General features: G+C 37.0%; 1 protein-coding gene across 12 annotated transcripts in view; it reads left to right on the top strand.

Annotated features, from left to right (window-relative positions):
• Positions 1 to 24389, top strand: part of ZFC3H1 (zinc finger C3H1-type containing) — a 48444-nt gene extending 24055 nt beyond the window's left edge. For 2 of the 12 annotated variants that reach the window (XM_054801818.1, XM_054801652.1), the window contains exons 15-35: positions 288 to 836; positions 914 to 1023; positions 2302 to 2433; positions 3568 to 3689; positions 4281 to 4382; positions 4716 to 4832; positions 7402 to 7585; positions 9302 to 9488; positions 9964 to 10155; positions 12049 to 12286; positions 13430 to 13535; positions 13613 to 13811; positions 14259 to 14353; positions 15785 to 15895; positions 18103 to 18207; positions 18300 to 18465; positions 19155 to 19255; positions 20367 to 20468; positions 21065 to 21104; positions 23267 to 23329; positions 23455 to 24387. In XM_054801818.1, coding sequence (XP_054657793.1) covers positions 288 to 836; positions 914 to 1023; positions 2302 to 2433; positions 3568 to 3689; positions 4281 to 4382; positions 4716 to 4832; positions 7402 to 7585; positions 9302 to 9488; positions 9964 to 10155; positions 12049 to 12286; positions 13430 to 13535; positions 13613 to 13811; positions 14259 to 14353; positions 15785 to 15895; positions 18103 to 18207; positions 18300 to 18465; positions 19155 to 19255; positions 20367 to 20468; positions 21065 to 21104; positions 23267 to 23329; positions 23455 to 23592 — 3159 coding nt within the window. In that variant the 3' untranslated portion in view covers positions 23593 to 24387. Of the gene's footprint in view, positions 1 to 287; positions 837 to 913; positions 1024 to 2301; positions 2434 to 3567; positions 3690 to 4280; positions 4383 to 4715; positions 4833 to 7401; positions 7586 to 9301; positions 9489 to 9963; positions 10156 to 12048; positions 12287 to 13429; positions 13536 to 13612; positions 13812 to 14258; positions 14354 to 15784; positions 15896 to 15984; positions 16151 to 16649; positions 16760 to 18102; positions 18208 to 18299; positions 18466 to 19154; positions 19256 to 19775 lie in introns of those variants that run through there. The other 10 variants (XR_008573949.1, XM_054801733.1, XM_054801568.1 and 7 more) reach the window with 10 other exon arrangements.
• Positions 24390 to 24855: the final 466 nt, after the last annotated feature.

Here is a 24855-nt window from a genome sequence, read left to right as displayed (position 1 = left end):
ACCACTGTATACCTGTTTTATAGCTTACCTTTTAAATGTGGCCAGAACTTCTGTTGAAGCCCCATACATGATGTAGGGTAAATTTTATCAAAAAACCTACAAACCTGCCAGGTGAATTGTGGCAAACTCTTTTGTGGTTTTCCTGCTGTTTGCTCAAACTTTCTGGCAAGAGTTTAAAATATGTTTTTATAAACTCTGAATTAAATATCCTGCCCATGTTTCATTTACGTCCTGTAAATAGATCAGTGAATGTGAAAATGAAATAAAGGGAATTTTTTCCTTTTCAGCCAAGCAAAATGTTGAAATTGGAGAACTCCCCTGCATCAAGTCCAAAAAAACATTCAGCAGAATTGATTGCACTAGAGAAAAAACGACTACAGCAACTAGAGTATGAATATGCTCTAAAGATTCAGAAATTGAAAGAGGCCCGTGCGCTTCAAACCAAGGAACAATCAAACATTGCACCTCATGCAGAAGAGGAATCTGAATTTGCGTTACCTCAGCCATCGCTTCATGATCTTACACAGGATAAATTGTCTTTGGACAGTGGAGAAAACTACTTTGATGATGAAGTTCTGTCTAATTCAAACCGAGAACGAAGGAGATCTTTCAGAGAATCTAATTCTTTCACTAAACCAAATCTTAAACATATGGACACACCGAAACAAGAAACTATAAACAAACTTTCTAAAAAGGCATCAGAGGAGCCTGAGCTGTTCCTTGGGTTGAATATTGATGAACTGAAAAAACTTTATGCTAAAGCTGACAGCTTGAAAGAGCTGCTAGTGAAAAGCACTGCCTTTATAGTACTGAAGGAAGATCTGCTGTGTGGTCAGGTAAATGCTTTAAATATGAAGGTTGTCTTTATTAGGTGGTACTGCAATTGCTGTATATCTGTTTATCTGTTTCCTAGGAAATTTCAGTGGATGCAGATCTTGTTACATCGCAAAGTAAACAAACCGAAACAAAACCATTTCCATTTGGACCGTATCATAGTCCTCTTCTACTGTTTAAATCCTACAGGTATGAAGGCTGTAGTAGCTCTCTGACTTCTGTGTGTATGTGTGCTTGTTCAAGTATTCTTCACTGCTTTTCCTTGATACCCAGATGTGTACAGGAAGACAAGTTGCAGTGAGAAACTTGACTATCCTGAAACAATTTTGTCTAGTTTAGGGAACCTAATGATTTTAGTTACTTTTTCTGGTACGCAGGAGTCCCTTGCTTTTGTGCAGTATGCTGCTTTTACGTTGTATGGCATCCTGTTCCCTGCAACTGGATTGTTGTTTGGTATAATCAAATTAAAAAAATAATAGTTAAGCATTTGAAAACAGGATTTTACATCCAATATGAAGCAAGCTAAAATCCAGGAAAAATTAACAGAACTGTATTTCAATAATGCAGTCTTTAAACTTGGCTAGGATTTACATTGAGTCAAGATTGAGCCAATCACCTATTTTTGGATTCCTGCTCAGTGGAAAGAGGCATGACTGCAGTGATTCATCTTGATTTAAAGTAGGCACCTGCAAGTGTAATCAATTTGACGCATCTGGCTTTTTGACTAAAGAGAACTTTGTTCCTACACATTAAATTTTAGAAAACAAAAGTCTGGAATTTAAATGAACAGTTGAATCCTACCATGTGCTTCAGGTTTTTTATTTCTATAATCTTAAGTAGCAAAAGATGGAGGATGTTATGTTCACAGGAGTATTCATTTTAACTTCTTGTAGGTTATGGCTTCAATTCCTTGAGGAGCTAGAAATCCCAAAATTGATATAGTCAAATTTTAGCTAAAAATATTTAAAACAAGCATTAGTCTGCTCAGCTCCGATCAGTTTTTGCTTGTTTATATAATCTAAAATCTGATGTGGATTTTCTCACTTTTTTCAGGTTATCCTTTAATGGTTCTCTTTATATTTCTCTCTGACACTAAATTTCAGTTTAGTTCTAGAAAAACTGCACTCATGTTGTAGTCAGCATTAGATCCATTTCAGTAGTTTGCTTTCCCTACTGGGTCACTGCTAAACTTCGTGCTTTTATATGAATGAATCTCTTCTGTTTTAGGTACAGAACATGCTAGAACAGAATCTGTTTAGATTGAGAAGTAGTTTTGTTCCCTCTCTCTCACCGTTTTCACCTTCTTAACTCATAGGTTAGCTAGCGATGCTTTTGGTTAGCAGTAGGGTTTTGGAAATAATGATATTTAATACAGAAGAAAGTGATTATTTTTTAAAATGTTTTGTTTAGTAAAACAGATATCTTGCCTTCTATGCTTTGTCACAGTAGTTCACTGTTTCATTTTAGGTTTAGTCCGTATTTTCGAACCAAGGAAAAACTGTACCTCAGTTCAGTAACATACAGCAATATGATTGAGCCAAAACAGTGTTTCTGCCGTTTTGATTTAACAGGCACATGTAATGATGATGACTGTCAGTGGTGAGTTCTCTTTAATTTTGTTTGAACTAAACCTCTCTTTGGTCTCAAAGACCAAAATAGGCATGTTTTTCACTTCTTTAAAAAGGTTTCATTTCTTTAAAAAGATTTATGATTCTATGCATAGGTTCTAGAAAGCAAAGCTATTTTTAATACCTGATTGCAGATACTCGGTTGGCAGGAAAAAAACCAACACATTTCATCTAAGCCATGAAGAAAGGAGGCTCTTTAGATGTAAATTTAGAAAAGCAATATAGACTGTTAAAGAATACTTCACTTTTTCGTTGCCTTGTAATTCGAACAGGATTCCTCTTGCTTTATAACTTCAGCATAACTTCAGACAATCATGGAATCTCAGGTTGTGGTTGATACTGTTAAGCATGCTCGAGATGAATCGTGCTGCTAACCACAATAAAGCATATACCAGATATTATGTGATTATGTAAAAAATAAATAAGCAAAAAACCCCAAACCAATCAAACAAAAAACAACACCCAAAACCCCACAACTATTGTAGCAGTGGAATTCTAGTTTTCTGGGAAAATACTGGTTAAGTTTGTTTCTTTGAAGCCTGGTGTTAAACTACATTAAAAATAGTTTGTTAAACAATGTTGTACAATATAGTTAAAAAGTTGGTACAAGAGGAAATGGATATGAATTCGTCAGGAATAAACTCAACTTGGAAATTTTTAATTACTGGAAACTTGTAATAGGAGTGGACTTAAGCTCTTTTTTTGCCCTTTTTGGTGGCGGTCAGCTTTTAGCTGTTACCATCAAACCGTAGTTTGAATCTTTTAAATACAAAGTGATACCTAATTCTTAACTACCTTGTTTGAACTGGAAAGTTCTAAAAACTATGTTTTTGTGTTAGTATGAAGCAAGTGTGTAGAATTTTATTTTAAAGAGTAAGGCTATAGTGAAATAATGAAAACTAGAATTAAGTTACTGATGTAGGATTAAGTTTTGAGAAGACCTAGACACATTTGGCGGAAATTTTGAAGCAGGCTATAGTGTTTTCTGTGTGTATGATTTCCTTTATGCCTCACCCTAGTATGTACTAAAACCAACTTTCAAGTTACAAGCCTTATTAAATTGTTGCTGTGATAAATAGATTAATTGCTTGTTTGTTTGTTTTAGGCAGCACATGAAAGACTGCACTCTTAGCCGTAACCAGCTGTTTCAGGATATTCTGTCTTACAATTTAGAACTGATTGGCTGTTCAGAAAAAAGCACTGATGAGGAAATCAACACTGCCACAGGTTTTTAAGAGTCTTTTGTTCACTTTTGTATGTGAAGATTCATTTCTGAACAGAATGGCTGTCACTAAAAGCTCTGGGTGCAAGGTCTTTGATGTAAAGCAATGTATAAGATACAGCTATAAGAAAAAAATACATTTCTGTTGTTGTCCAGTTCAGTCTTTTGTAGTGAGTAGTTTACCTTGGTGTCTTTACAGGAAGAAAAAAATGATTGATCTGTGGAACACTTACTCAAACCCAAACAAGTAAAAAACCTCCAAAAAACCCAAATAAAAACAAACTATTGCTGGGATTTAGGGGATTGAGGAGCAATAGGCATGGAATCATTTCCTCTCCCCTTTCTCACTACTTTTTGTAATTACTGGACCAATCTGTTTCAGTGGAGCTGGAATTTTGTAACAATGCTGTTGCCATATAGGCAAGCTGCCAAACACAACTTTCTCAGCTTTTCATTTCTTCTAGTATGTTAAATTACCATACCTCTTGAAGCAGTCATGTTTCATGAATTCAGCAGAGGTTGTGCTAAATTGCTGTTAAGTTACCTATCCATTTTTGTTTCTGTTTTTACCTAAGAAACAAATATTCTTGTTTCAGAAAAATATGTTGAAAAACTTTTTGGTATAAACAGAGATCGTATGTCAGTGGATCAGATGGCTGTTCTTCTGGCCAGCAATGTCAATGAGAGTAAAAGTCACAGTAAGTAACTTGGTAGATTAAATACAATACAACCTTTTTTAATTATATTAGTACCTGCATGATTTTGTAAACAAAAAATATTTTTTGTTGTTGCTTAGTTTATTTGTCTCAGTATTATAAATTCTACTTAAGGTAAAATAAAGGCAGCAGAGTTTGTTTTAAGGCAACAATATAATAGTTTGAGTCCAATTTGGAAAAGTGACTTATTTTAAAAAAATATAAGTAGTGTTGAAACTTACTTACAGAATGTTTTTATGTAAATTCTTTTTTAGTAACGATGTTTTAATCTTGAATACAGAAAACAACTACTACTACTACTTTGCTTGTTTACAGCACCTCCATTTACAACATGGAAAGATAAAAGGAAATGGAGACCGAAGTACTGGAGAAAACCTCTGTTAGATAGTAGCAGCAGTGAAGAGGAACAGTCTGTTGGACCCATTAAATATGGTAATCTGGATGTGTGGCACCCATTAAAAAAGAGTGTGGGGGGGAAATACCTACCAACACCTAATTTTTGAAGTGGTTCCTAAGAAAAACAATGCTTTTGATAGCTCTCTTGACTTGTTATTTCCTGCAAATTTCATTTTGCATAAATTTTTGGGTAAAATTTGGCCTGAATTTGTTGTATTTAAGGAAAAAAATAATCTAGTATAATGTATGACTGGAAGTTAAGGTGGAATTTCTACTTACCTGTTCTTAAAAGGAGTATAAGGAACTATTTCTCTAGAATGTTTCAGCTTTGCCCATAGACCATTAGGATTGTTTTTTGTTTTTATTTTTCCCTCCCATAACTATAAGTAGTAAAACTTCATGTGTTCAGTTGTCTTAAATTTGTACAGAGTTATAATTTGTTGTTGAGGTCAGGAGTTAAAAGCTGCTGTGAAATGGCATTTGAGACTTGGAATCTTGCTAGAGTGTCACTAACCCAACAGTGTTTCACATGTGACTCGTGCAGGTGGAAGCTTTAGGATTGGTTAGCAAATTTTAGAATTGAGACAAATTTTTTCCTTGTCAGATGTGGCTATTTCCTAATGCTGCCTAGTGAACTGCCTTAATTGGTGTCTGTTGATCAAAGCAGATCTATTTTACTTTTACTGCTATTTAGTTCTTGCCTTCACATATGAACTATAATCAGTTTTCTTTGTTACTGGCAACCAAAGCCAGGTCAGGTCATTGCTGCACTTGCACTGCTTCTTGTAAGGCTTGTCCTCCATTGGTTCAGATGGTTCCTGCTACAGTAATTCCCATAACATGCAACTCAAATCATGGGTTACAACAATTTAAAGGTATTACCATTACAGTCTCCACCCCTGGTCCCTTTGGACCAGACCATCAGGTTTAACATTGCAATGAGCTCCTCCCCTTGCCCCTGCTCCAGCTGGGGCTTATCCGCAGGCTGCAGTGCCTTAGGGGTGTACCTGCTCCAAGAGGAGCCTTATCTATGAGCCACAGTCTCTCCAGGGGTACACCTGCTGCAGCACAGACTTATCCACAGGTGCTTTGAGGTGCACCTGTTCTAGCATGGCCTTCTCCATGGGCCACAATGCCTTCAGAGATATACCTGCTCCAACATGGCCTTACCCATAGCTGCAGTCCCTCCAGGAGTGTACCTGCTCTGTCATGGGCTCATCAATGGCCACATGCTTTGAGGTGCTCCAGCATGACCTCATGCGCAGCCACTGATGTTTCAGGGTATACCTGTTGAAGCATGGACTTACCCACAGCTGCAGATGCTTCAAGGTGTACCTTCTCCAGCATGGACTTATCCCTGGGCCACAATCCCTTCAGAGCTATACCTGCTGTGGCACAGGCATAACCACGGCCACAGACGCTTTGAGGTGTACCTGCTCTGGTGTGGACTTATTCACGGCCACAGATGCTTCGGGGTGTCCTGCTCCCACGTGGACTCATCCACAGGTCACAGTCCCTTTTGACTCGAGCTCACACAGGAGTCCCAGCCTGTCCAGTACAGCAGCACAGGAACAGCAGCGATGCCCTGGCCATCTGCCGGCCCAGGCGCATCACCATCGCTGTTATCAGAATGTTCCCAGGCACAGCACAGTAAGATGATCAGCAGTACAGCACTACGGCAAGCAATGAAAGCAAAGAGCAGCCACTAATGAGCTCTAGACTCTACTGTACAGTAAGGCAAACAAGCCCCACGGCAAGCACAGGAGCCTGCCAATTAATAGCAATAACAGCTATAAATTTGATCTAGCACATTCCAATCAAACCTGTCGTTATCTCAAACCCTTTGAGCCCCACGCTGGGCGCCAGAAAGGACTGTTGTGCTTTAATCCCGGTTGGCAGCTCAGCACCACGCAGCTGCCTGCTCAATCCATCCTTGGCGGGATGGGGAAGAGAATCGGAAGAGTGAAAGTGAGAAAACTCGTGGGTTGAGATAACGACAGTTTAATAAGTAAAGGAAAAACCGCTCATGCAAGCAAAGCAAAACAAGGAATTAATTCACCGCTTCCCATCGCAGGCAGGTGTTCAGCCATCTCCAGGAAAGTGGGGTTCCATCATGCGTAACGGTTTCTTGGGGAGACAAAGGTTGTCACTCCAAATGTGCTCCCTGCCCCCCCTTCCCTCAGCTGTGTATGCTGAGCATGACATCATATGGTATGGGATATCCCCTTGGTCAGTTGGGGTCAGCTGTCCTGGCTGTGTCCTCTCCCAACTCCTTGTGCAGTCCCAGTCTGCTCGCTGGTGGGGTACTTGACTCTGTGTGAGCACTACTCAGCAATAACAAAAACATCTCTATATTATCAATGCTGTTTTCAGCATAAATCCAAAACATAGCCCCATACTACTTACTATGAAGAAAATTAACTCTATCCCAACAAAAACCAGCATGAGGCTACACAGTTTAAAGCATTAGAGGATGTTGAAATAATGATTTTACTCTGGTCAATGGCTGTGCTTGAATAAATGCCACCCCTTGTGTGAGTTCTAATCTTACATGTCACTTCTGTTTTGAAAAGAAACATCTTTTTAATTTTTTTTTTATTTGCAGCTCATCCCACAGAGCATAAAAAAAGAGTTCCAGCTCTTGATACCGTAGTGACTCCCGATGATGTCCGTTATTTCACAAGTGAGACTGATGACATTTCCAACTTGGAGGCAAGTGTTCAAGAAAACCCCTGTGACGTACAGCTTTGGATTAAACTTGCATACAAATACTTGAATCAAAATGAAGGGTAAGTCTGCTACATTTTAGACTTGATTTTGTACTTTACCTGTGCTGCTACGATCAAGTTTCCTTTCTGATGTTAAAGAACTTTCTTTAACAATGCCACAAATTAATAAATTATTTAAAAGTAGGTGTATAAAATAGATTGGATTTTCTGCTATATGCAGTATAGTATGCAAGTAATAAATTACACTGATGATTTATCTTTAGGTAGGTTCTGATTCAGAATGGACATTGATGGAAAATAGTGTGGGAGGAATAATTTCTTGTGTTTGAAAAGTGCGCAACGTAATGTATTACCAAGATTACAGTGGAATGTTGTACATCCAGTGATAAAGTAGTGGACCAATAAACTCAAATCAGTTTCTCCTCTACAGAGTGAATGGTTAGAAGAATGTTTGAAATTACTTTCATCAGAAAGCTTTGTTATATAGCATAACTGTTTTTATGGTTTTATCCCTGTAGAAATGGTCCAGTTGAACACTCAGTTTCTTATTTTGTAGTTTTTTAACTTTGGGATTTATAAGTTTCTCTAGTTTCTGTTTCAGTTATTCTGCAGGGAATTCAGTAGCAATTCTGTCATGATGGTTTCATTCTAGAGATTGACTTTTTTAATAGTGAGGTACTGGCTTAAGCAGTGGCAGCAGGGAGGAGGAGGAATGTGGAGAGGAGCAGATCTCTTTTGAAAGCCTTGTGTAAACTGTGGATAGTGGAAAATGCAGCAGCAGATCAGTTCAGCTTTATCAACACCTGCCTGAACACTAAAAGGGATACAACTGGAAAGGCCAACACTCAAAGAAAATACTGCCAGTAAATGGCAGGGTGAGAAGAGCACATTTTCTAAAGGAAATCCAAATAAGTGTACTTGGAAAAAGATCAGGAAAAGAAGGGAGAAAACCTAATGAAAGACAGTACATCCTTTTCTTAAAGCAGCTGCCTTCCGCCCTGCCAGAGATACTGAGTGGTTTAGTAGGTGGCTGTGGTGATAGAAGGGGTTGGGAAAGCTTCAGATTTATACATGGCTAACTATGTTAGTTTTATTTTGGGATGTGTGTTTTTTGTCTCATAAATGTCTATACAAAGTAATCTCTAAAGATGTTTTCAGAATAAATGTGACCTCAGAAGCTTTCTGTGGTTTTATGGAAGTTTGTTTATGAATTAAAGCTCAGCTCTGTGGTTATGGTCAGTTATTTGATATAATCTTGTATTACTTTGCTGGTATCATCTCATGATAGTTATATCAAAAAGTAAAATCTTCTTTTTTAATGGTTTAAAGGCAGAGAAAACCTGTATGGCATACATAGAAACCTGAACTAAAGGCTTGTATTTGACTGTAGAAAGTAAATTAAATATGTAACACAAATATTCTAAGTTACTTTATGAAGCCTTTGAAATTTCTATTTAAGTCTGTATGATGTAAATGCCTTCATGTGATTACACCTTGACACTTCTGCTTACAGGTGAACCTCACCCTTTTCAATTAAATCAGATTCTTATTTGAATTGGTGCTCTTTTCCTAGAAAACATTTTTCCATGCACTATGGTAATTGCACCTAATAACCTTTGAAGGATGAAAACTTACTGGAACTTTGAAATTTTCATAGTAAAGGACAGTGCATGTTAAAAAATAAAGATGGCTGACTGTGTCAGCAGCCATTTTCATATTCGTTATTGTGTAAGTCATAATACTAACACAGTTGATGTGCTTTTTTCATTTTTACAGCTCATCATCTGAGTGTTTAGATTCTACTTTAAATGTTTTGGCTCGAGCCCTTGAGAACAACAAAGAAAATCCTGAAATTTGGTGTCATTACCTCAGACTCTTCTCAAAAAGAGGAACCAAGGAGGAGATACAGGAAATGTGTGAAACAGCAGTGGAATATGCTCCTTCTTATCAGATCTGGTGGACAGTAAGTTAAAAGTATATATGAAATGTTCATGTAAGTGTGCATTTTCTACTATAGGAGACCAGTACGTATGACAGGGGAAGTGTGAAATGAAAAATACTACAGCTTTTTGAAAACTCAAAAGTTGTTCAGAAAATGAAGTGATTCAAAGTTCTATTTGCAGGATATTTGTAGAAATCATCATTTTTTCTCAGGTAATAAAAGTTACTTAAAATCAAGATGTTACTTAAGCTTGCAAAATTTAAGTGTAACAAAAAGTAACTTTGACTATTTGATCTTTAGTATTTAAACAGAGGGGTTTTTGAGGCTTAATGTGAAAATTTGGTGTGAGGGAGGGAAATACAGTTCATAATGTGTTGAAAGACATTATCCAAAGTTTGTGTTTCATGTGATTTTAAACTTTAACTTAGAAGCTTTACTAGTATTCTGGTTGTTGTTGTTATTATTATTATTATTAATATGAATTATTTTTCTCTAGTTTTTGAATTTGGAGAATTCCTTTGAGGGAAAAGACTACGTATGTGGGAGGGTGCTCCAGTTCCTGATGGAAGCGAGTGGGAGAGAAGGAAATCCAAATCTTGTGTCCTTTCAGCTGCTGGAGACTCTCCTGTACAGGGTTCACTTAAGCCTGTTTACAGGAAGACATCAGAATGCTCTTGTTCTGCTGCAGGTAACTTCCAGGTTACCACCCCAGGAGACTTCTGTTTTGAGATGTGATGCCATTATAAAAGTTGGATATACCTTTGGGGTTTTTGTTACCTGTTCTGTGTTACTTTTGTAGCTAATAGTCTAGACTACTAAGTTTCTAAATTCCCAGGGAATTGCTTTACTTGATTTCTGGTAAGCCATAGAATGCTTTTCTGCAGTCAAGGGCCTCTGAGTAATGTATTGCCTCAGATACTCAAATGTTTATTGTTACAGAAATTATCAAACCAGTAGTCCTTGGGAAAGAGCATAGTATGATGTTATTTAACAGTATTGCCCTGCTCCGAAATTTGAAGACTGTTAAATCAGGCTTTATTGATTCCGTCAGCTCCAAAGTCATGGAGTTCTCAGGCTTTTGTTGTGACTGTAGAAAGAATTTAGGTTACTGTTACAGGTCTGTAGGCAATAGAAGTGGTGGATGAGGGTGAGAAATCAAGTGCTGACATCAGCTCCTACTAAAAGTGGGAGCTACTGTAGTTTCAACTGCAAGTTTTTTTCATTCCTACCAGCAGGTGGCACCTGTTGCTTGCTACACCCTGAAACACTTTTCCCAGTTGTGTGCTTTAAGGCTGTAATGCTTTTTACTAGCTCCAGTTTAAATAAAAAAGTGTAATGCTCTGTTGACTTCCTCCAAAAGCTATTCTTAACACAGAAGTACTGATAAATGGAACTCTGAATGCTTGAGTGAGCAAACAAAAAGAACAGAGGGAGAAAAAACTCAATTTGTGTCGAATTGATGTGGAAATCCAGTGTATATGGGAGAATAACATGGGCTGGTTTCCCTTACCTTTCTCTAGAGCATCATCACAAAATCAGACTGTTCCAGGTTTTTTATATTTGTCTGAAATGTGTAGTTGAAAAGAATGTCTTGGGGAGAGATTTAACCGTATTTAAGGAATATAATTTCTAAGTAAATGCTACTTCAGAGTAAGTAGCAATGTGTCTCTTTGAAAACTTGAAAGCAAATTTTCTGAAGTAAATATTTTGAAGGGTAAATCAATGTTTTTGACAGTTCAGTTTTCACCTACTACGGGACAAACGTCCTGCTGAATTTTGCCCAAATTTGCAAATACTTTTGTTCCCTTGAAAGTACATTCTTTGATAGTACTGCATTTATCCAGAAAAATGTTGGCACATCGCTAGCCATGAAATTCTGTTCTGGTTTACGAGCAATTGTGTTTAGACTTTGTCTAATTGTATGCTATAATGATTTTATTTGGGATCTGCCAATTTAAGTGGGCTATTCTAGTTTTGTATATGACTGGTAGGAAAATTTGAAGCAATATCTTTATTCTCAGTAACATTTCCAACACTTTTTTTTAAACAATATGTCTAGAGATGGTGGTGCTTTCAGTAAACTTGGATAGTTGTAACTTGGTAGCTGGATAACTAGAACTCAATAAAAACCAACTCAACAACAACAACAAAACACAAAAAAACCCCCGACCCCTAAAACCCAGTAGGACATAGCACACTGAATCCAACTTGTAGATGAGTTGTCTCTAAAGCCTAACATATTATTCTTGTGCAACTAGAAGTAACTGTCTAAGAATTAAGTAGAAAAATGGAACACATGTTGGGGGACACTATCAAAGTCTATCTCTGTTCACTTTTCAAAATAACAATCTTCTACAGTTTTTCTAAACCTGTTACTAGAAATTATGCATGCAATTTGAATACCGTCACACTTTTACGTAAGCCAAATATAATCATGATTCACGTAACAATTAGTTCCTGTCTTTTCTATGGAAAAGATTTGAGAATATTAAAACTTATTTTTCCTGTTTCCTTTTTTTCATTCTTAAGTCTGAAAGATTTTTATGGTTGAAACACATTATATTTCTTCTAACCTTTACAGAATGCTTTAAAAACAGCAAATGAAAAGGTAATATCAGAACACCTTACTGTAAGTGACCGTTGCTTGGCTTGGCTGGCTTACATACATCTAACTGAATTCGGCATTCTCCCAGTCAAGTTCTATGATCCAGCTAATGTCAGTCCTTCAAGGATCATGAATAAAGAGCCATTTTTGATACCATGGCAAACGGTTCAAGATGTGAAGACTGATCCTGATATGCTATTAGCTATGTTTGAAGGTAAGATTAAGGAGGTAAACTACTTAATACATTACTCAGGTGTTGTAAGTCAAGCAATATTATCCAACTTTTGGATTTTCAAGGCAGTGCAATATTGCTGATGACTATGTTAAGCCATTGGGATTAATCCAGTGAATATTTCATCTGGATTTGAACAGAGCAGTAAGGAAAGTCTGTGTTCTCGGGTACTCAACACACACACACTGACGTTTTTCATCTATGGTTCAAAGCCATAGCTTTTTCTCTGAAATAGGATATTCTATCAAGATAAAGACTGGTGGCTTGTGACAGTATGACACTGCTAGTTTTCTTGGGCTTATGCAGGCGTAAAGCCAAATTTCTGTTGGAGTTGTCTCTTAACCCTCCATCCCTGCAATGGGATGTGTCTACTGGAAAATTACTTTCCTGGAAGATTAGTGTGTTGCCTTAGAAGAGGCAGAGCAATGCATGTGTTTGTCTTCGTTCAAAGTTTAAGTAAACTGATTAATTTTTTAAAAGATGTAAAATGAAGATACTAGAAGAAATTGAATTCTTGTGCTGCCAGAGGTGGACTTTATAATAGCATTGTATAAATGTCAGTGTTAGCTAGCAGCAATGTTGAATTGCCACTGAGAATATATCTGTGCTGCAAGTAGTAATGCAGTATGGAAGTAATCAAAGATAAATTGAGTAGCCCAGTTGTGGGAGTGAAGGCAGTCTAGCCATGATAGTGAGGTGTTCATTGTTGAGTAACTTTTTATTAGGCTAAGAAGAAAAATAATATCGTGTATTAGCTTTTGTCTCAATAGCTTTCAGCTATGCTGGAAATCCTGGAATGTAGTTTTAAATATAGTAATAACTGTTACCTATAATGTGGCTTGAATGTTTAATTGGTAGGATGTTTCCTGTTTTTTAAACGAATGAGGGATGGAACTTCTGAAAGACTTTTGTCTTTGCACTGCGGTGATAAGTGTTAAGAAAGCTTTTCCAAAGATGGTCATCTTCCTTTTTTTAATAATTTGCAAAAGCAGCACACTCAGAAATATCTTTCCACACTTAAGTATTTCTAGTATGTTAAATGAGACTTTTTATTATGTTAAGGCTTCAAATAACTTTGACATTGCTTGAGGTCTAAAGGCTTGATTCTATACTTCTGTTTTGAAGATGCAGTCAAAACATGTACCGATGAAAGCCTTGAGGCTGACAAAAGAATAGCTATCTGCTTTCCTCTCTATAGAAACATGATAGCTTTGCTGAAACTTCTTGAAAGGTAAGTTGTTTCAAGACATTTTTAATTGGAGTACTCAACTCTGTTCTTTTGAAAACTTACCTTTACTTTTCTTTAAGGTGGGAGTCTGCTGCAGAACTCTGTAGATCTTTATTGGAGATCTGCCCTGACAACTGCCAGCTCTTGGAGAGTTTGGCCACCTTGTATTTGCAGATGGATCAGAGTGACAATGCCTACAAAGTGTGGATTGGAGCTTTTGAGAGGAATCCTCAGAATGCAGAAATCTTTTATCAGTTGTGTAAATTCCTTGTTTCACAGGTAATAGTCCACGACTCATTTTGTTGGTCTGCTGGCTTAATAGAGTTTCGGTTTTGTGTGGTGTTTCAAACACTTACCATATTAAGTGATCCTCATGATATTTTTGTAACATCTAGTACTGCTTTATATAGATGGGAAAAATAAATTGGCAAGATTAGTGCTGTGGTCAAAGATAGTCAAAGAAATTACATAAAATCATAAACTTACAGTTCAGATTGTTCTAATCCAGTGTTAATATCCTTAGGCAGGAAAATAGACATTAACAGTAAACCCTGTAATGTTTTCAGCTTTTTTCTGCTACTTGCTGACCCAGTTAGACTTCATTCTTGAGAGAGTTAAGAGCATTGCAGAGATAGACATGCCACTTGCTAGTTATTGTGCTTAAATTGTTCTTGTCATTTTCAGATTGATGTCTAATATTTTTCTTTTTAAAAAATACCAAAACAGGAAAGGTCAAGCAGTATTCTTCCACTGTTGCAAGATTTTGTGGCAGCTTTCTTTGAGAATACATGCCAAGAGCATGGTCCTATGGATCTCTTAAGGTACATTTAGAATATTTTTTCTATTTAAACTTTGGTAATACTGGTATTTTCTTGAAAAAACAAGACAGTCCAGAACTTTTGAACTCATCTATTTTTAGCTTGGAGTGTTTTGCTGAATCTTCAGTGGATTATAATTTGGTGGTTTATAAAGGCTTGTACTTGTTGTTTGTGCATATACACTAAATTGTAAAACCATGAGCACTTAAAGATGAAACAGCCAACAAGTTTAACATCTGGATTTGGGGAATGAAAATCAAATCACGTGTATGCCAAAATTGGTGTGGATTTTGTTGGTTTTCTGTTTTTTTTTTTCAAAGCTAGGAGCCTAAAATTGCATACCTAAAGTACTACATTTAAGCACTTGCAAAAGCCCTAAATCCAGAGGTCCAGCATGCTATTAATCAGCAGATTATTATTGCTGAAAAGGCTCAGGTTTCTATCTAACCTGCTGATTTTTCCACTTGAATTTTAGCACCTAATTGAGAGACTTATTGAAGTTTTGAAATATACAAGTTCCCTATAGTCTTAGAATCATAGACTGGTTTGGGTTGGAAGGGGCCTCAAAGACCATCTAGTTCCATGGGCAGGGACACCCTCCAGTAGACCAGGTTGCCCAAAGCCTGATCCAGCCTGGCCTTGAACTTCTAGGGAGGGGGCCTCCACAACTCTTCTGGGCAGCCTGTTCCGGTGTCTCACCACCCTCGCAGAGAAGAATTTCTTCTTGATATCTAATCTAAATCTACCCTCCTTCAGTTTAAGGCCATTACTCCTTGTCCTGTCACTATATGCCCTTGTAAACAGTCCCTGTCCAGCTTTCGTGTAGGCCCCATTTAGGTACTGGAAGGCTGCTGTAAGGTCTCTCCGGAGCCTTCTCTTCTCCAGGCTGAACCACCCCAACTCTCTGAGCCTGTCCTCATAGGAGAGGTGCTCCAGCCCTCTGATCATCTTCGTGGCCCTCCTTTAGGCTCACTCCAACAAAAGTTAAAATAGATGTCTCTCAAGGCCTTCAAAGGAAGACTTTCTGTGCTGATGCTTGTGCAGATGAGACTTTGAAATGCTTTTATCTCCAAGTTAGGTGCTACGTTTTATTGCTGTTTACATTAAATTTAGTACTGGCAATGTAGCTTAGCTGACTGTATAGACTGTACCTTACTCAATGTATTTTATGTGGGGAGGTGGAAGTCTGAGATACAAAGCAACATTTAACTTTGTACATAACGGAGTAAATGGTTTCTATATTAACTATCTCTATAGTTACATGTAATGGTTTCTGTATAAATTCTGTCTGGATAGAGTTAAACTAAGATCTAAGAAAAGTGTGTCTCCTTTTAATACATCCCACAAACTGAATTTCATAAGTAAATGTTACATCCACATAGCACTTTTCCATGTAGAGAGATATTCTCGTTTATTATACTTTTTTTCTTGTAGATATCTCTTGAATTTTCCAATGCCAATTGAATTTACATCACCTCTCTATAAAGAACATCTTACAGATGATATTGTAAACCAGCAAATCCCTTATCTGTGGCAGATCTACTGGTGAGACTTTCTAAAGTATTTCTGAGAAACAGCTATTGGGTCAGAGTAAATTGCATTTTCAACAGCAGAACATTCATTATTTGCCTAAGGGTATATCACTTTGGGTTCTTTCAATAAATGATCTGCCAGTCCTTAGAGAACCTACCTGCCTGCTGCACAACAGAGACAATTTCATGGAACTGTGAATTGCACATCAACTTAAATTCTCCACTTGAGAAATCTTTCAGAAATTCTGTCCTATGGGAACAGTAACAGGTGTGTTCATCTCAGAAATTATTTTTTTGTTTTGTTTTAGGTTGCTTTCTTCTGGCTTTCAGTTGTCTCCCATTTATTTTACGATAGTTTCCCCCACTGTGTTTAACTTTGTTTAGCCCTGGTCCCCCCACCTTTCTTGACCCACTGTTTCAGCTGTTTATGGAGCTACCATCAACAGACTATAAAAGTTGAAACGAGCTACAGATGCCCCTCCATAGCAAAGTAATACAGCAAAGTGACCTTTTGCTCTGCAAGAGATTGCAAAGGTGACAGATCCTTGTCATGTATACACATATTTTTTGTTTTGTTTCTTCCACCTTTTTTTTTGTTTCTTTTGATAGCAGCAATATCCAGGGTTGGGAAGCACCAAAGTATTAGTCATCTGTAATTTATACTAGTATAACTGTGTTACTGAGATGTTGATTTAAGCTGTTTAAGAAGTTTACCACTTTGTGGTCTGGGTTTGTCAATCTTCACAAGTAGCTATTTGGCCTTTCAGATAAGTAAAGGGGCAAAGATGATAATGCTTCAGATACTGAGTGAGGACTCCTCAGAACTCCTCCAACACTGTTGATTATAGTTTTTAATTGGTGGACAACTTATAAGCAGGTAAAATGTATGGTTTTCAAGAAAATCTTTATATAAGGTTTAGATAAGTTATCCTAATGTTTTCTTTTTATGTTGTCCATTAATACGAATTTAATTTTTTAATTTTTTTTTTAGAAAATAACTCTTTCAAAGTTCAATTTTAAGTTTGGTACTTGCACAGTAGAAACACTGTTAGAAAGGCACTTGAGGTCACACGTTAGGGACCTTAAGCTCAGATGCACCTGTATTTTAGCACCTGCTTCTAAGAAGAAAATTGGTGCTCTTGAAATAAGGGCCAAAATTACTTTCAGAGCTAATAATTGAGTGTTTCTGTCGTTGAGTTTTGTTACACTAAGTGCAGAGGTATTTGGGCCTATGTATCTGTCTGGTTTTTTTCGGTACAGAGGACAAAAGACATAAAAGTTCACCTTTACCAAGTAAAAATCATCAGGTTGAAATCAGCAAAGCCTCAAAGCTCAGGAACAATGTTTTCTTGGAAAGATCATTGTGTGTGTGTACACATGTGTATGTGTGAGCACAAATGTATACACAGTTTTTTAGAATAGCAAATCGGTGATTTAGTTTGTAGTTCTTGGGGAAAGCAGGGGTAAAATCAGGCACTCTGTGTAAGGATTCTGTAGTAAGGTGGCAACATCAGCCCTGCCTTATTTTGCATTTCTGTAGTGTTCCTCTTCGTGAGGTTTTTCTTTTTTTCCCCCTCTTATTACTTACTGAAAACTTTGCCATTTTTTCACTGTTACCTTACACTTTGAAATAGGGATTGTTCACTGAATCTTAGTCAAAAAATGTGTCTGCTTCTGTCTTTGGCGAGGTCCTATATATTGGTCTGACCATGTGTTTCTTTGAGGACCTGTGGAATAACATTAAGGGTTTTTTTTACTATTTTTTTTCCCCTGACATAATCAGCGTATTTCTGCCCTAGATCCCCAGTAGCATTTGTTTCAGAACACTAATTTTGTTGCTACAGTCTGATACCATTTCTCAAGTGGTTGTAATCTGACTTTGAAATTTATTGTTCTGGAGCTTTCCAAATGGAAACTCAAGGCTTGTCTCCATTCTGTAGCAGTCAGAGCATCCCTATTAAAAGGATTAGTAAAAGGGTACTTTACAAAAGTAGAAGACAATTCATAATATTTCATTTCTATTTGAGTTGCATTTTAAACTGCATGGTTTCTGCATTATTCCTTATTACCTGGTAAATTAGTCCATAATGCTGCTAAACTGAAACCACTGTTTTTTCTTGCATCTTAGAATGGGAAATTCTTCATTGTTTCTTACTCCTAATGTGTAAGAACATGCATTGTTTATGACATGCAAAACTTTTTAACTTTTAATATAAACAGTTTGTGCCAGTCTCTTCATGCGAGTTTTGGGGAAGCACTGGATGCTTATGAAGCAGCTCTGGGGGCAGTGATGCAGCAGGAAACTGTTCAGAACATCTGGCTGGAGTAAGTTCTTAAGGGAGGAAAGTAAATTAATCTCAAAACTATTAAGTGAAGGCTACCAGAACCATCTTTTTTTCTTTTTTTTTTTCTTCCAGTTACCTTGTTTTTATCAATAGCAAAGTTGTTGGATCCAACAACAAAGTTCAAGAATTCAAGCTTTTTACTGACCTAGTGAACAGATGTCTGGTTACAGTCCCCACACGATACCCAATTCCTTTTAGTACTGCTGATTATTGGACCAATTATGAGTTTCATAATAAGGTAAAAATGTGTCTGTGGATAGTATTAATTAAGCAGAGAGATGGATGACCTTTTAGCAGGTACCTGTAATTTACTTGTTCAAATATGCACCAGTAGTGTAGGAACACTGAGAGCTAGGAATTCATAGGAAAAGAAACAAGTATCTGAGAACAGTAGTGTTCTGAGCAGAAGACTGTCTAGCAGTGACCTTTTGAAGAAAGGGTGTGTAAGGAAAAGAGAAACTTAGTACAATATCCTTAATACTGTAAATACAGCTGTTAATAACAAACTGTTCTTTCCTAGAGAAGAGAGAAAATGAGCAAGAGGGGTCTGCAGTGCTGTAACACTGGCAGGTGGAAACTGTATTTAAGCTGTCAATTTTGATCATAGAAATTACAGTGGTTGAGAAACAGAAGAAATAAAGTAGAAGTAGGATTAAAAACAAGTTGAGCACTTATGTAGACAGTGCATTTCTCCTTACTCATTAAATGCAGGCTAGAAGGACTAAAATATGTGGTGTTAGAAACTTGACACTAACTTTTTATTATACAGATTGATTTCTGTACCCTTGAGGGACAGGGTTTATAGTTGATAAGGTTTGTAGGTGGTAACTCACTTTAGTCATAATGTTCATAGTTTGTCATTCCATTATTCTTAGAAAAATTAGACAGCTATAAAGTGGATTAATGTTTATAATTCAAATTCTACAGGTAATTCTTTTTTATTTGAGCTGCATTCCAAAATCTCAACATTCCAAAACCTTGGAACGGTTTTGTTCTACCATGCCTGCTAATCCTGGACTTGCACTGAGGTATGTAAAAATACTGGTAATCAAGACAAATAGCTGGTTAACAAAACTATTGGGTTTTATGCAAGACATGCATGACTTGCTTTCTACTACAAAAGTAAAACTTTTCTTCTATTATTGCATGTTGCTTGAGGCATATTGTGCCTTCTGACATAATCTCAATCTTTCTTGTATTTGACAGGGTTCTGTTCTATCTACAGAAAGGTTATAATTATACAGGAATTAACTCTGCATTGTAAATGATGAGTACAAATGGTCAAAATTTCAAGTGTGTAGACAAATGTCAATATATATTAAAATCTTGTTACTTAACGGTGTATTAAAAGTATAGTTCCAGCATAGAACAAATAAAAATGGATACACCAGTGTATAACAGTGCTACCTTAAGGCTTAACTTGACATTTATTTAGCAAAGATAAACCATTCTTAGTTTTTGAAAAAAATCTTACTGGAAACAAAAACGGTTAATGTAAGTATCACACTGATTCTTACTTGAACAGTATTTCAAAATGTACTCTTTCAGGATTAGAGAGTCCGTGTTTTACTGTATTCAGCTGCAGTGAACTCATGAACATTTGATTGAGTAATTTTGAAAAGTCCCCAAACACTTACTGTTCATCATCAACAGTGACCCCAAAGAATTCAAAGCAAGATTTGAAATAAGTGTGTGTGGTTGGGGGCGAGGGGAGAGTATGACACACCTGCCTTTGGCACATGAAGTTGAATTGCTGCATCTTAAACCAAGTTGCGATTCTGTCTAGATGGAACTTGCAGCTTCCTTAGACAATGTTGATACTACATGAAATGGGTGAGCAGAACTGACTGAACAGTATCTTCTAACCACATGACTATAATTAGCCTCCTTTCAAATATACTGTTACCTTTTGCATGCTAAAAATGGATCATCTTTTCTCTCTGATTTCACACTTAGTTGTTCTTGTGAAAGTGTATCTGTGTTCAGTCAATTATTGTATATGGTGGCTTGGGTTTTTTCCTACTTGCAAGTCTTGGCTCAGTTTAGGTAGAATGTATTTTGTTTAACGTGTTTGTATCTTTGGATTGCTTTTCTGTTCCCAGTGATTAGAGCAGTGTTTCTCATGAATGCCTTTTACAGACTGCTTCTGCAATACTGGGAGGAGAGCAATGTTCAAATTCTGAAACTGCAAGCCAAGATGTTTACATATAATATCCCAACATGCCTGGCCATCTGGAAAATGTAATGCAACAGTCATACATCTGTTTTCATAGATATTGCTTTTGTTTATAAGGTTTACATCACAAAGGTAAATCTTAAACGTCCTTCCAATTGGGCTTGTACTGGAAGTCTCTTTTTTGTTAGTTTATTATTTAAATGGTAACTGTTCATTACAACAGACAGAGGTACTGTCACTTCTTTAAAATGAGAAATGGAATTTCCCTCTTGGGGAAACTTATGTGGATGGATATTATGCAGATAAATATGAATGATGTATTTACAAGTTGTCTTTTTAATTCAATTATTGACTTCTGTCTCCCCCTCTCTACCCTCCCCTTTATATATCACAATAGCAGTAATCTCCATTATCCAGTGATGCTGAACTGATCTTTTTCTTCAGTGTTTGTTCATAATGGGGAACCACTGAAATGTCTTGCTCATGTAAGGTTGTTTTTAAAAAATGGCTATTTTATCTTTTCACTGTAGAGTAACATCATTGGAAGTTAGTCAGTTTCTTCTCAAGGAATTTGTAATTCCATTCCACAGTCAGTATTCTGCCATTAATGGCATTTAAAGTCATTCAAGAATAAATATTTGTATATATTTCTTTTCCTCAGAGCCATTGCTGCCGAATGCTTTCTAATGGGACAAAGAGAAGTAAGTCAATACAGCTTACTAAAATGAGTAATTATAACATTCTGTAAAACTTGCATACCTTGGCTTTATCCAAACCAATGGTCATCTCTTAAACCGAAGATTTCTAGAGTTGAAATACTCTATGAACAAACAGCGAAGCATTTGCCTCAAGTGTGAAAAATATCTTTGGTAATCAAGGTAGAATGGATTATATCATGAGTACTTGTGCATACTGGTTGTGTGTATCTTTCCCTTACCAGGGGGACTGTATTCTTCTCCTACTTTTGGTGGGGTACTTTCTTGGTTTGGGTTTTTTGGGGTGGTTTGGTTTTTTGTTTAACCTAGAGGGGATTGCTAGCACTTAAAATACAGTAGAGGGAAGAAAGGATTGCTCTTCTGGAAGGCACTAACAACTATCTTTACAAGTTGTTGGAAGGGTGGGTCTGCCAAGTCAATGCATGTAGAGTTTGAGTAGCTCCTGACCCCACCAAAGACATCAGTGTTTTTTTTTCTCCAAAAATAACAAGTTTACTCATTGGTACTTTGGAGAGGGAAATATTTCTATCACACTCTATACAAGAGGTTTTCAGCACAGCAACTGAGTCACTTTTCAGTTCAAACAGAATGGATCTTACTGGTATTGTAGCTGTCACCTTCAAAATATGTGGAAACATGCTGTGCATTGGCGGGGATCATGAGGCCCTGGATTTGACTCACCACTTGTTTGTGGTGTTTCTGAGCCACTTCTCTGCTGTATCTTGTTTTGTGTCATTCTTGTAGTGGCTGATTCTCAGCATCCTTCTCTTCTGTCAGTGGTCTTTCTTTTGAAATGATATTAAAGCTTTAACTGATCCATAATGGTAGCATGGCTATTGTTAGACTCACATATGAAATCTTTTCTTTCCTTTTTTACTGTCTCCTAGAATGTTTAAAGGGAACACATGCACCCCCAAACAGACAGTTATTTGGTTTGTAAGATCAAATGGTTCAAAGTCAGGAGATATCAAAGGCATGGTTGCCTATTCAACCTTAATTCTGTCTCTGTGTTGATGGTTTGGTGTAATCTGTAATTAGTCACAGATCCCTGCTTCAGTCGTTGTATTAGATGGACTACATTTTAAGGCACTGCCTATAGTGAGGCTGGTGACTTAAAAGATAGCTGCTTTGTTTGGTTAGAAAGTTAAAAAAATATATCTCAAATGAATCAAAAAGGGTCCTTAAAGAAAATGAACCAATTAAAATGAAGGCATATGTAAAACACCGTAGCTGGATTACACCCAGAAGAAATCTTGCGGTTTTCTTCTGCAACCACCTGACTATATCGTGTGGAGTAAAATCACTTGGGTAGGCACACACAGTGTAGTTGGGTTTGTGTGTGTGTTTGTGAGGGCAGCTTAGTTTGGGATGTAGTGAGCACTTAAAACTGTTTATGCAAATCAGTGACTGTTCCAGATAACTGGATTTTCTAGTAGGATATTGTTTTAAAATTGAATTGTGATTCAGATTCTGGATATCCTGTTCCTGGAGAACCTGTCATTTATTCCCTTCAGAGGTCATGTAAAGGTTTGCTAAAGGAATATAAAAATGAGTATGAGTATTTAAAATGCCAACACATACCTCCCCTAATGACTCTCTGATTGAAGTTGGTACTTTAGATACCAGTGGCTGAAGGAGACTTGAGTAAATATTTGGATTAAACATTTTGGTCCTCTATTTCTACCCATAAAACCCCCCATTTTTTCTTTTTAGAGAGTTGCAAAGATGCATACTGATTATTAAAGCACAGCTAGATGATGAAGAAGAAAAACCTGTGAAAGTTATTTTCATTGCAGGGCTGGGATGGTATGCAATAAGCAAGACCTTGAGACTACATATTCAGTGGTTAAAGAGAAATATTCAGTAAGCCGCTTCATTCCCTGAGAGTTCCATCCTGTGCAGTGAATGAGGCAAGAGTCTTGTGAAGCAAAATAGAATGTCCTCATGTAGTTAATCATGTGCATACAAGGGTCAGAATTAAGGTCAGATGTTAACTTGCCTTGGCATTTAGTAGCAATTTAATGCTTAACTTTGAAACTTTTTAAAAAAACATTTTAGAAATTATTGCAAAATATTTGTGCTTCACATCGCTCGTTTTTGAGTGCATGAAATTGTGGTGACTTCTAATACTTGTTTTTATTTTACAGGTCCATCATTTATATCAGAGAGCCCTTCAGAAGTTACCTCTATGTGCAACACTGTGGAAAGATGTAATGTTTTCTCCTTATGATTCAGTTTGAGGTTTCATATAAATTTTCTGCATATCCCATATCCATAGATGTGGTGATGCTCAAGCTCTGGCTAAATCTTATATCTGCTTCCCCATCTCTTACAGCAACTCTTGTTTGAAGCATCAGGAGGAGGTAAAACTGATAACCTGAGAAAACTAGTTTCCAAGTGCCAAGAGGTTGGAGTCAGCCTAGATGAGCTTTTAAATTTAAACACTTACAGAACAGAAAGCAAGAATCACTGAACGCTGGGTACGGTCAGCCAATAAGTCCTATTAAATGCCAAAATCAGTTGAATGATTCTTCAGGCTGATCCATGCCTAAGATCTGTGTAAGGCAGATGAGTATTGCTGAGCGTATCGAGTCTCCAATCTGCTTTCCTTGAACCTGGAAACAATTAACATGACCCTCCTCTGGAAAAATGAACTCCCTGTCTGGCCTTGCTTCTGGGCCCTGCCAGATTCTCATAACGTCATGTACGTAAGTATAGTTAATCAAAATGACAGACATTATTTTTTTATGTTTTTATTTTCTGTTTTCTTTGTTTTGCTGTTCCTGATTCACTTGACACTCTCACTGATGCCTGAGAGATCTGTGTTTGGGATTAATTTACTGGGCTGTGTTTACAGTAAAAAGCAAGTAGTCCATTTTGGGTTTTTCCTTTTTTAAACCTTTTTTGAGACTTTTTCATTACAGGATTTAAAACAAAAGCAGCCGCTCTTAAGGAAAATGTAACTGCCGTGGCCACAAGTATGCTTCTTGCACTTGAAGGCTCTAAGAGGGTTGCTTACTGCCCTTTTCTGCATTGGACTCACGGCAGAGACTATTAAACTTGAAGATTAAAGAAACTATTGCAAATGCCAGTGCATCAGAACCTAAGAGTGGTCAATTATGTGCAATTTTTTGTAAAGAAATTTTAATTTATAATAAAGTTTAACAATTTAAAGAAAGTTAATATTGATCTGTTTTGTATTGGTACTACCTTGTAGCATTACAGGTGTTTTTACAGAGATATTTTCAATACAAGCTGCCCTTTTTTTAAAAAAAGTGTTGTCTTTTTGTTACTTTGATCAAAAGGTAGGCAAATGTGGTTAAGCTACCTGTTGTGGATGTAGAATAACTACATCTCAATGGGTTTTTTCTTCCTTTTGCCTCAGGTACACAGAAGTCTGTCCCATAACAACTATTCCTGTCAATAATACCACTTCAGTAATGGAAAGTACATTTTCTGTGTTGTCCTTTTCACCTTTAATGGGATGAGGCCCACTTTCCAAAGTCACTACATGTACATTGCAGAACGATACTGTCAGCCCACTGAAACAGTGGTGGTTTGTGACATGTAACTTCCAGGAACTTTCAAAACACTTCATCTGAAGTTACGCATGAAGCAGCCCTCTTGAAGGAAAGTGGGAAATGCTGGGTTTTATCCAGGGGGATGGAGGGTGATTCTGCACCTTAAGTAGACAACTATATTTAAGCATGAATTTTAAGTAAAACTTCAACTACCC

The sequence above is a fragment of the Grus americana genome, chromosome 1 (assembly GCF_028858705.1).
Source record: "Grus americana isolate bGruAme1 chromosome 1, bGruAme1.mat, whole genome shotgun sequence".
Lineage (NCBI taxonomy): Eukaryota > Metazoa > Chordata > Aves > Gruiformes > Gruidae > Grus > Grus americana.
Note: the sequence above shows the minus strand (reverse complement) of the source record. Positions and strands in the feature narration are given on the sequence as shown.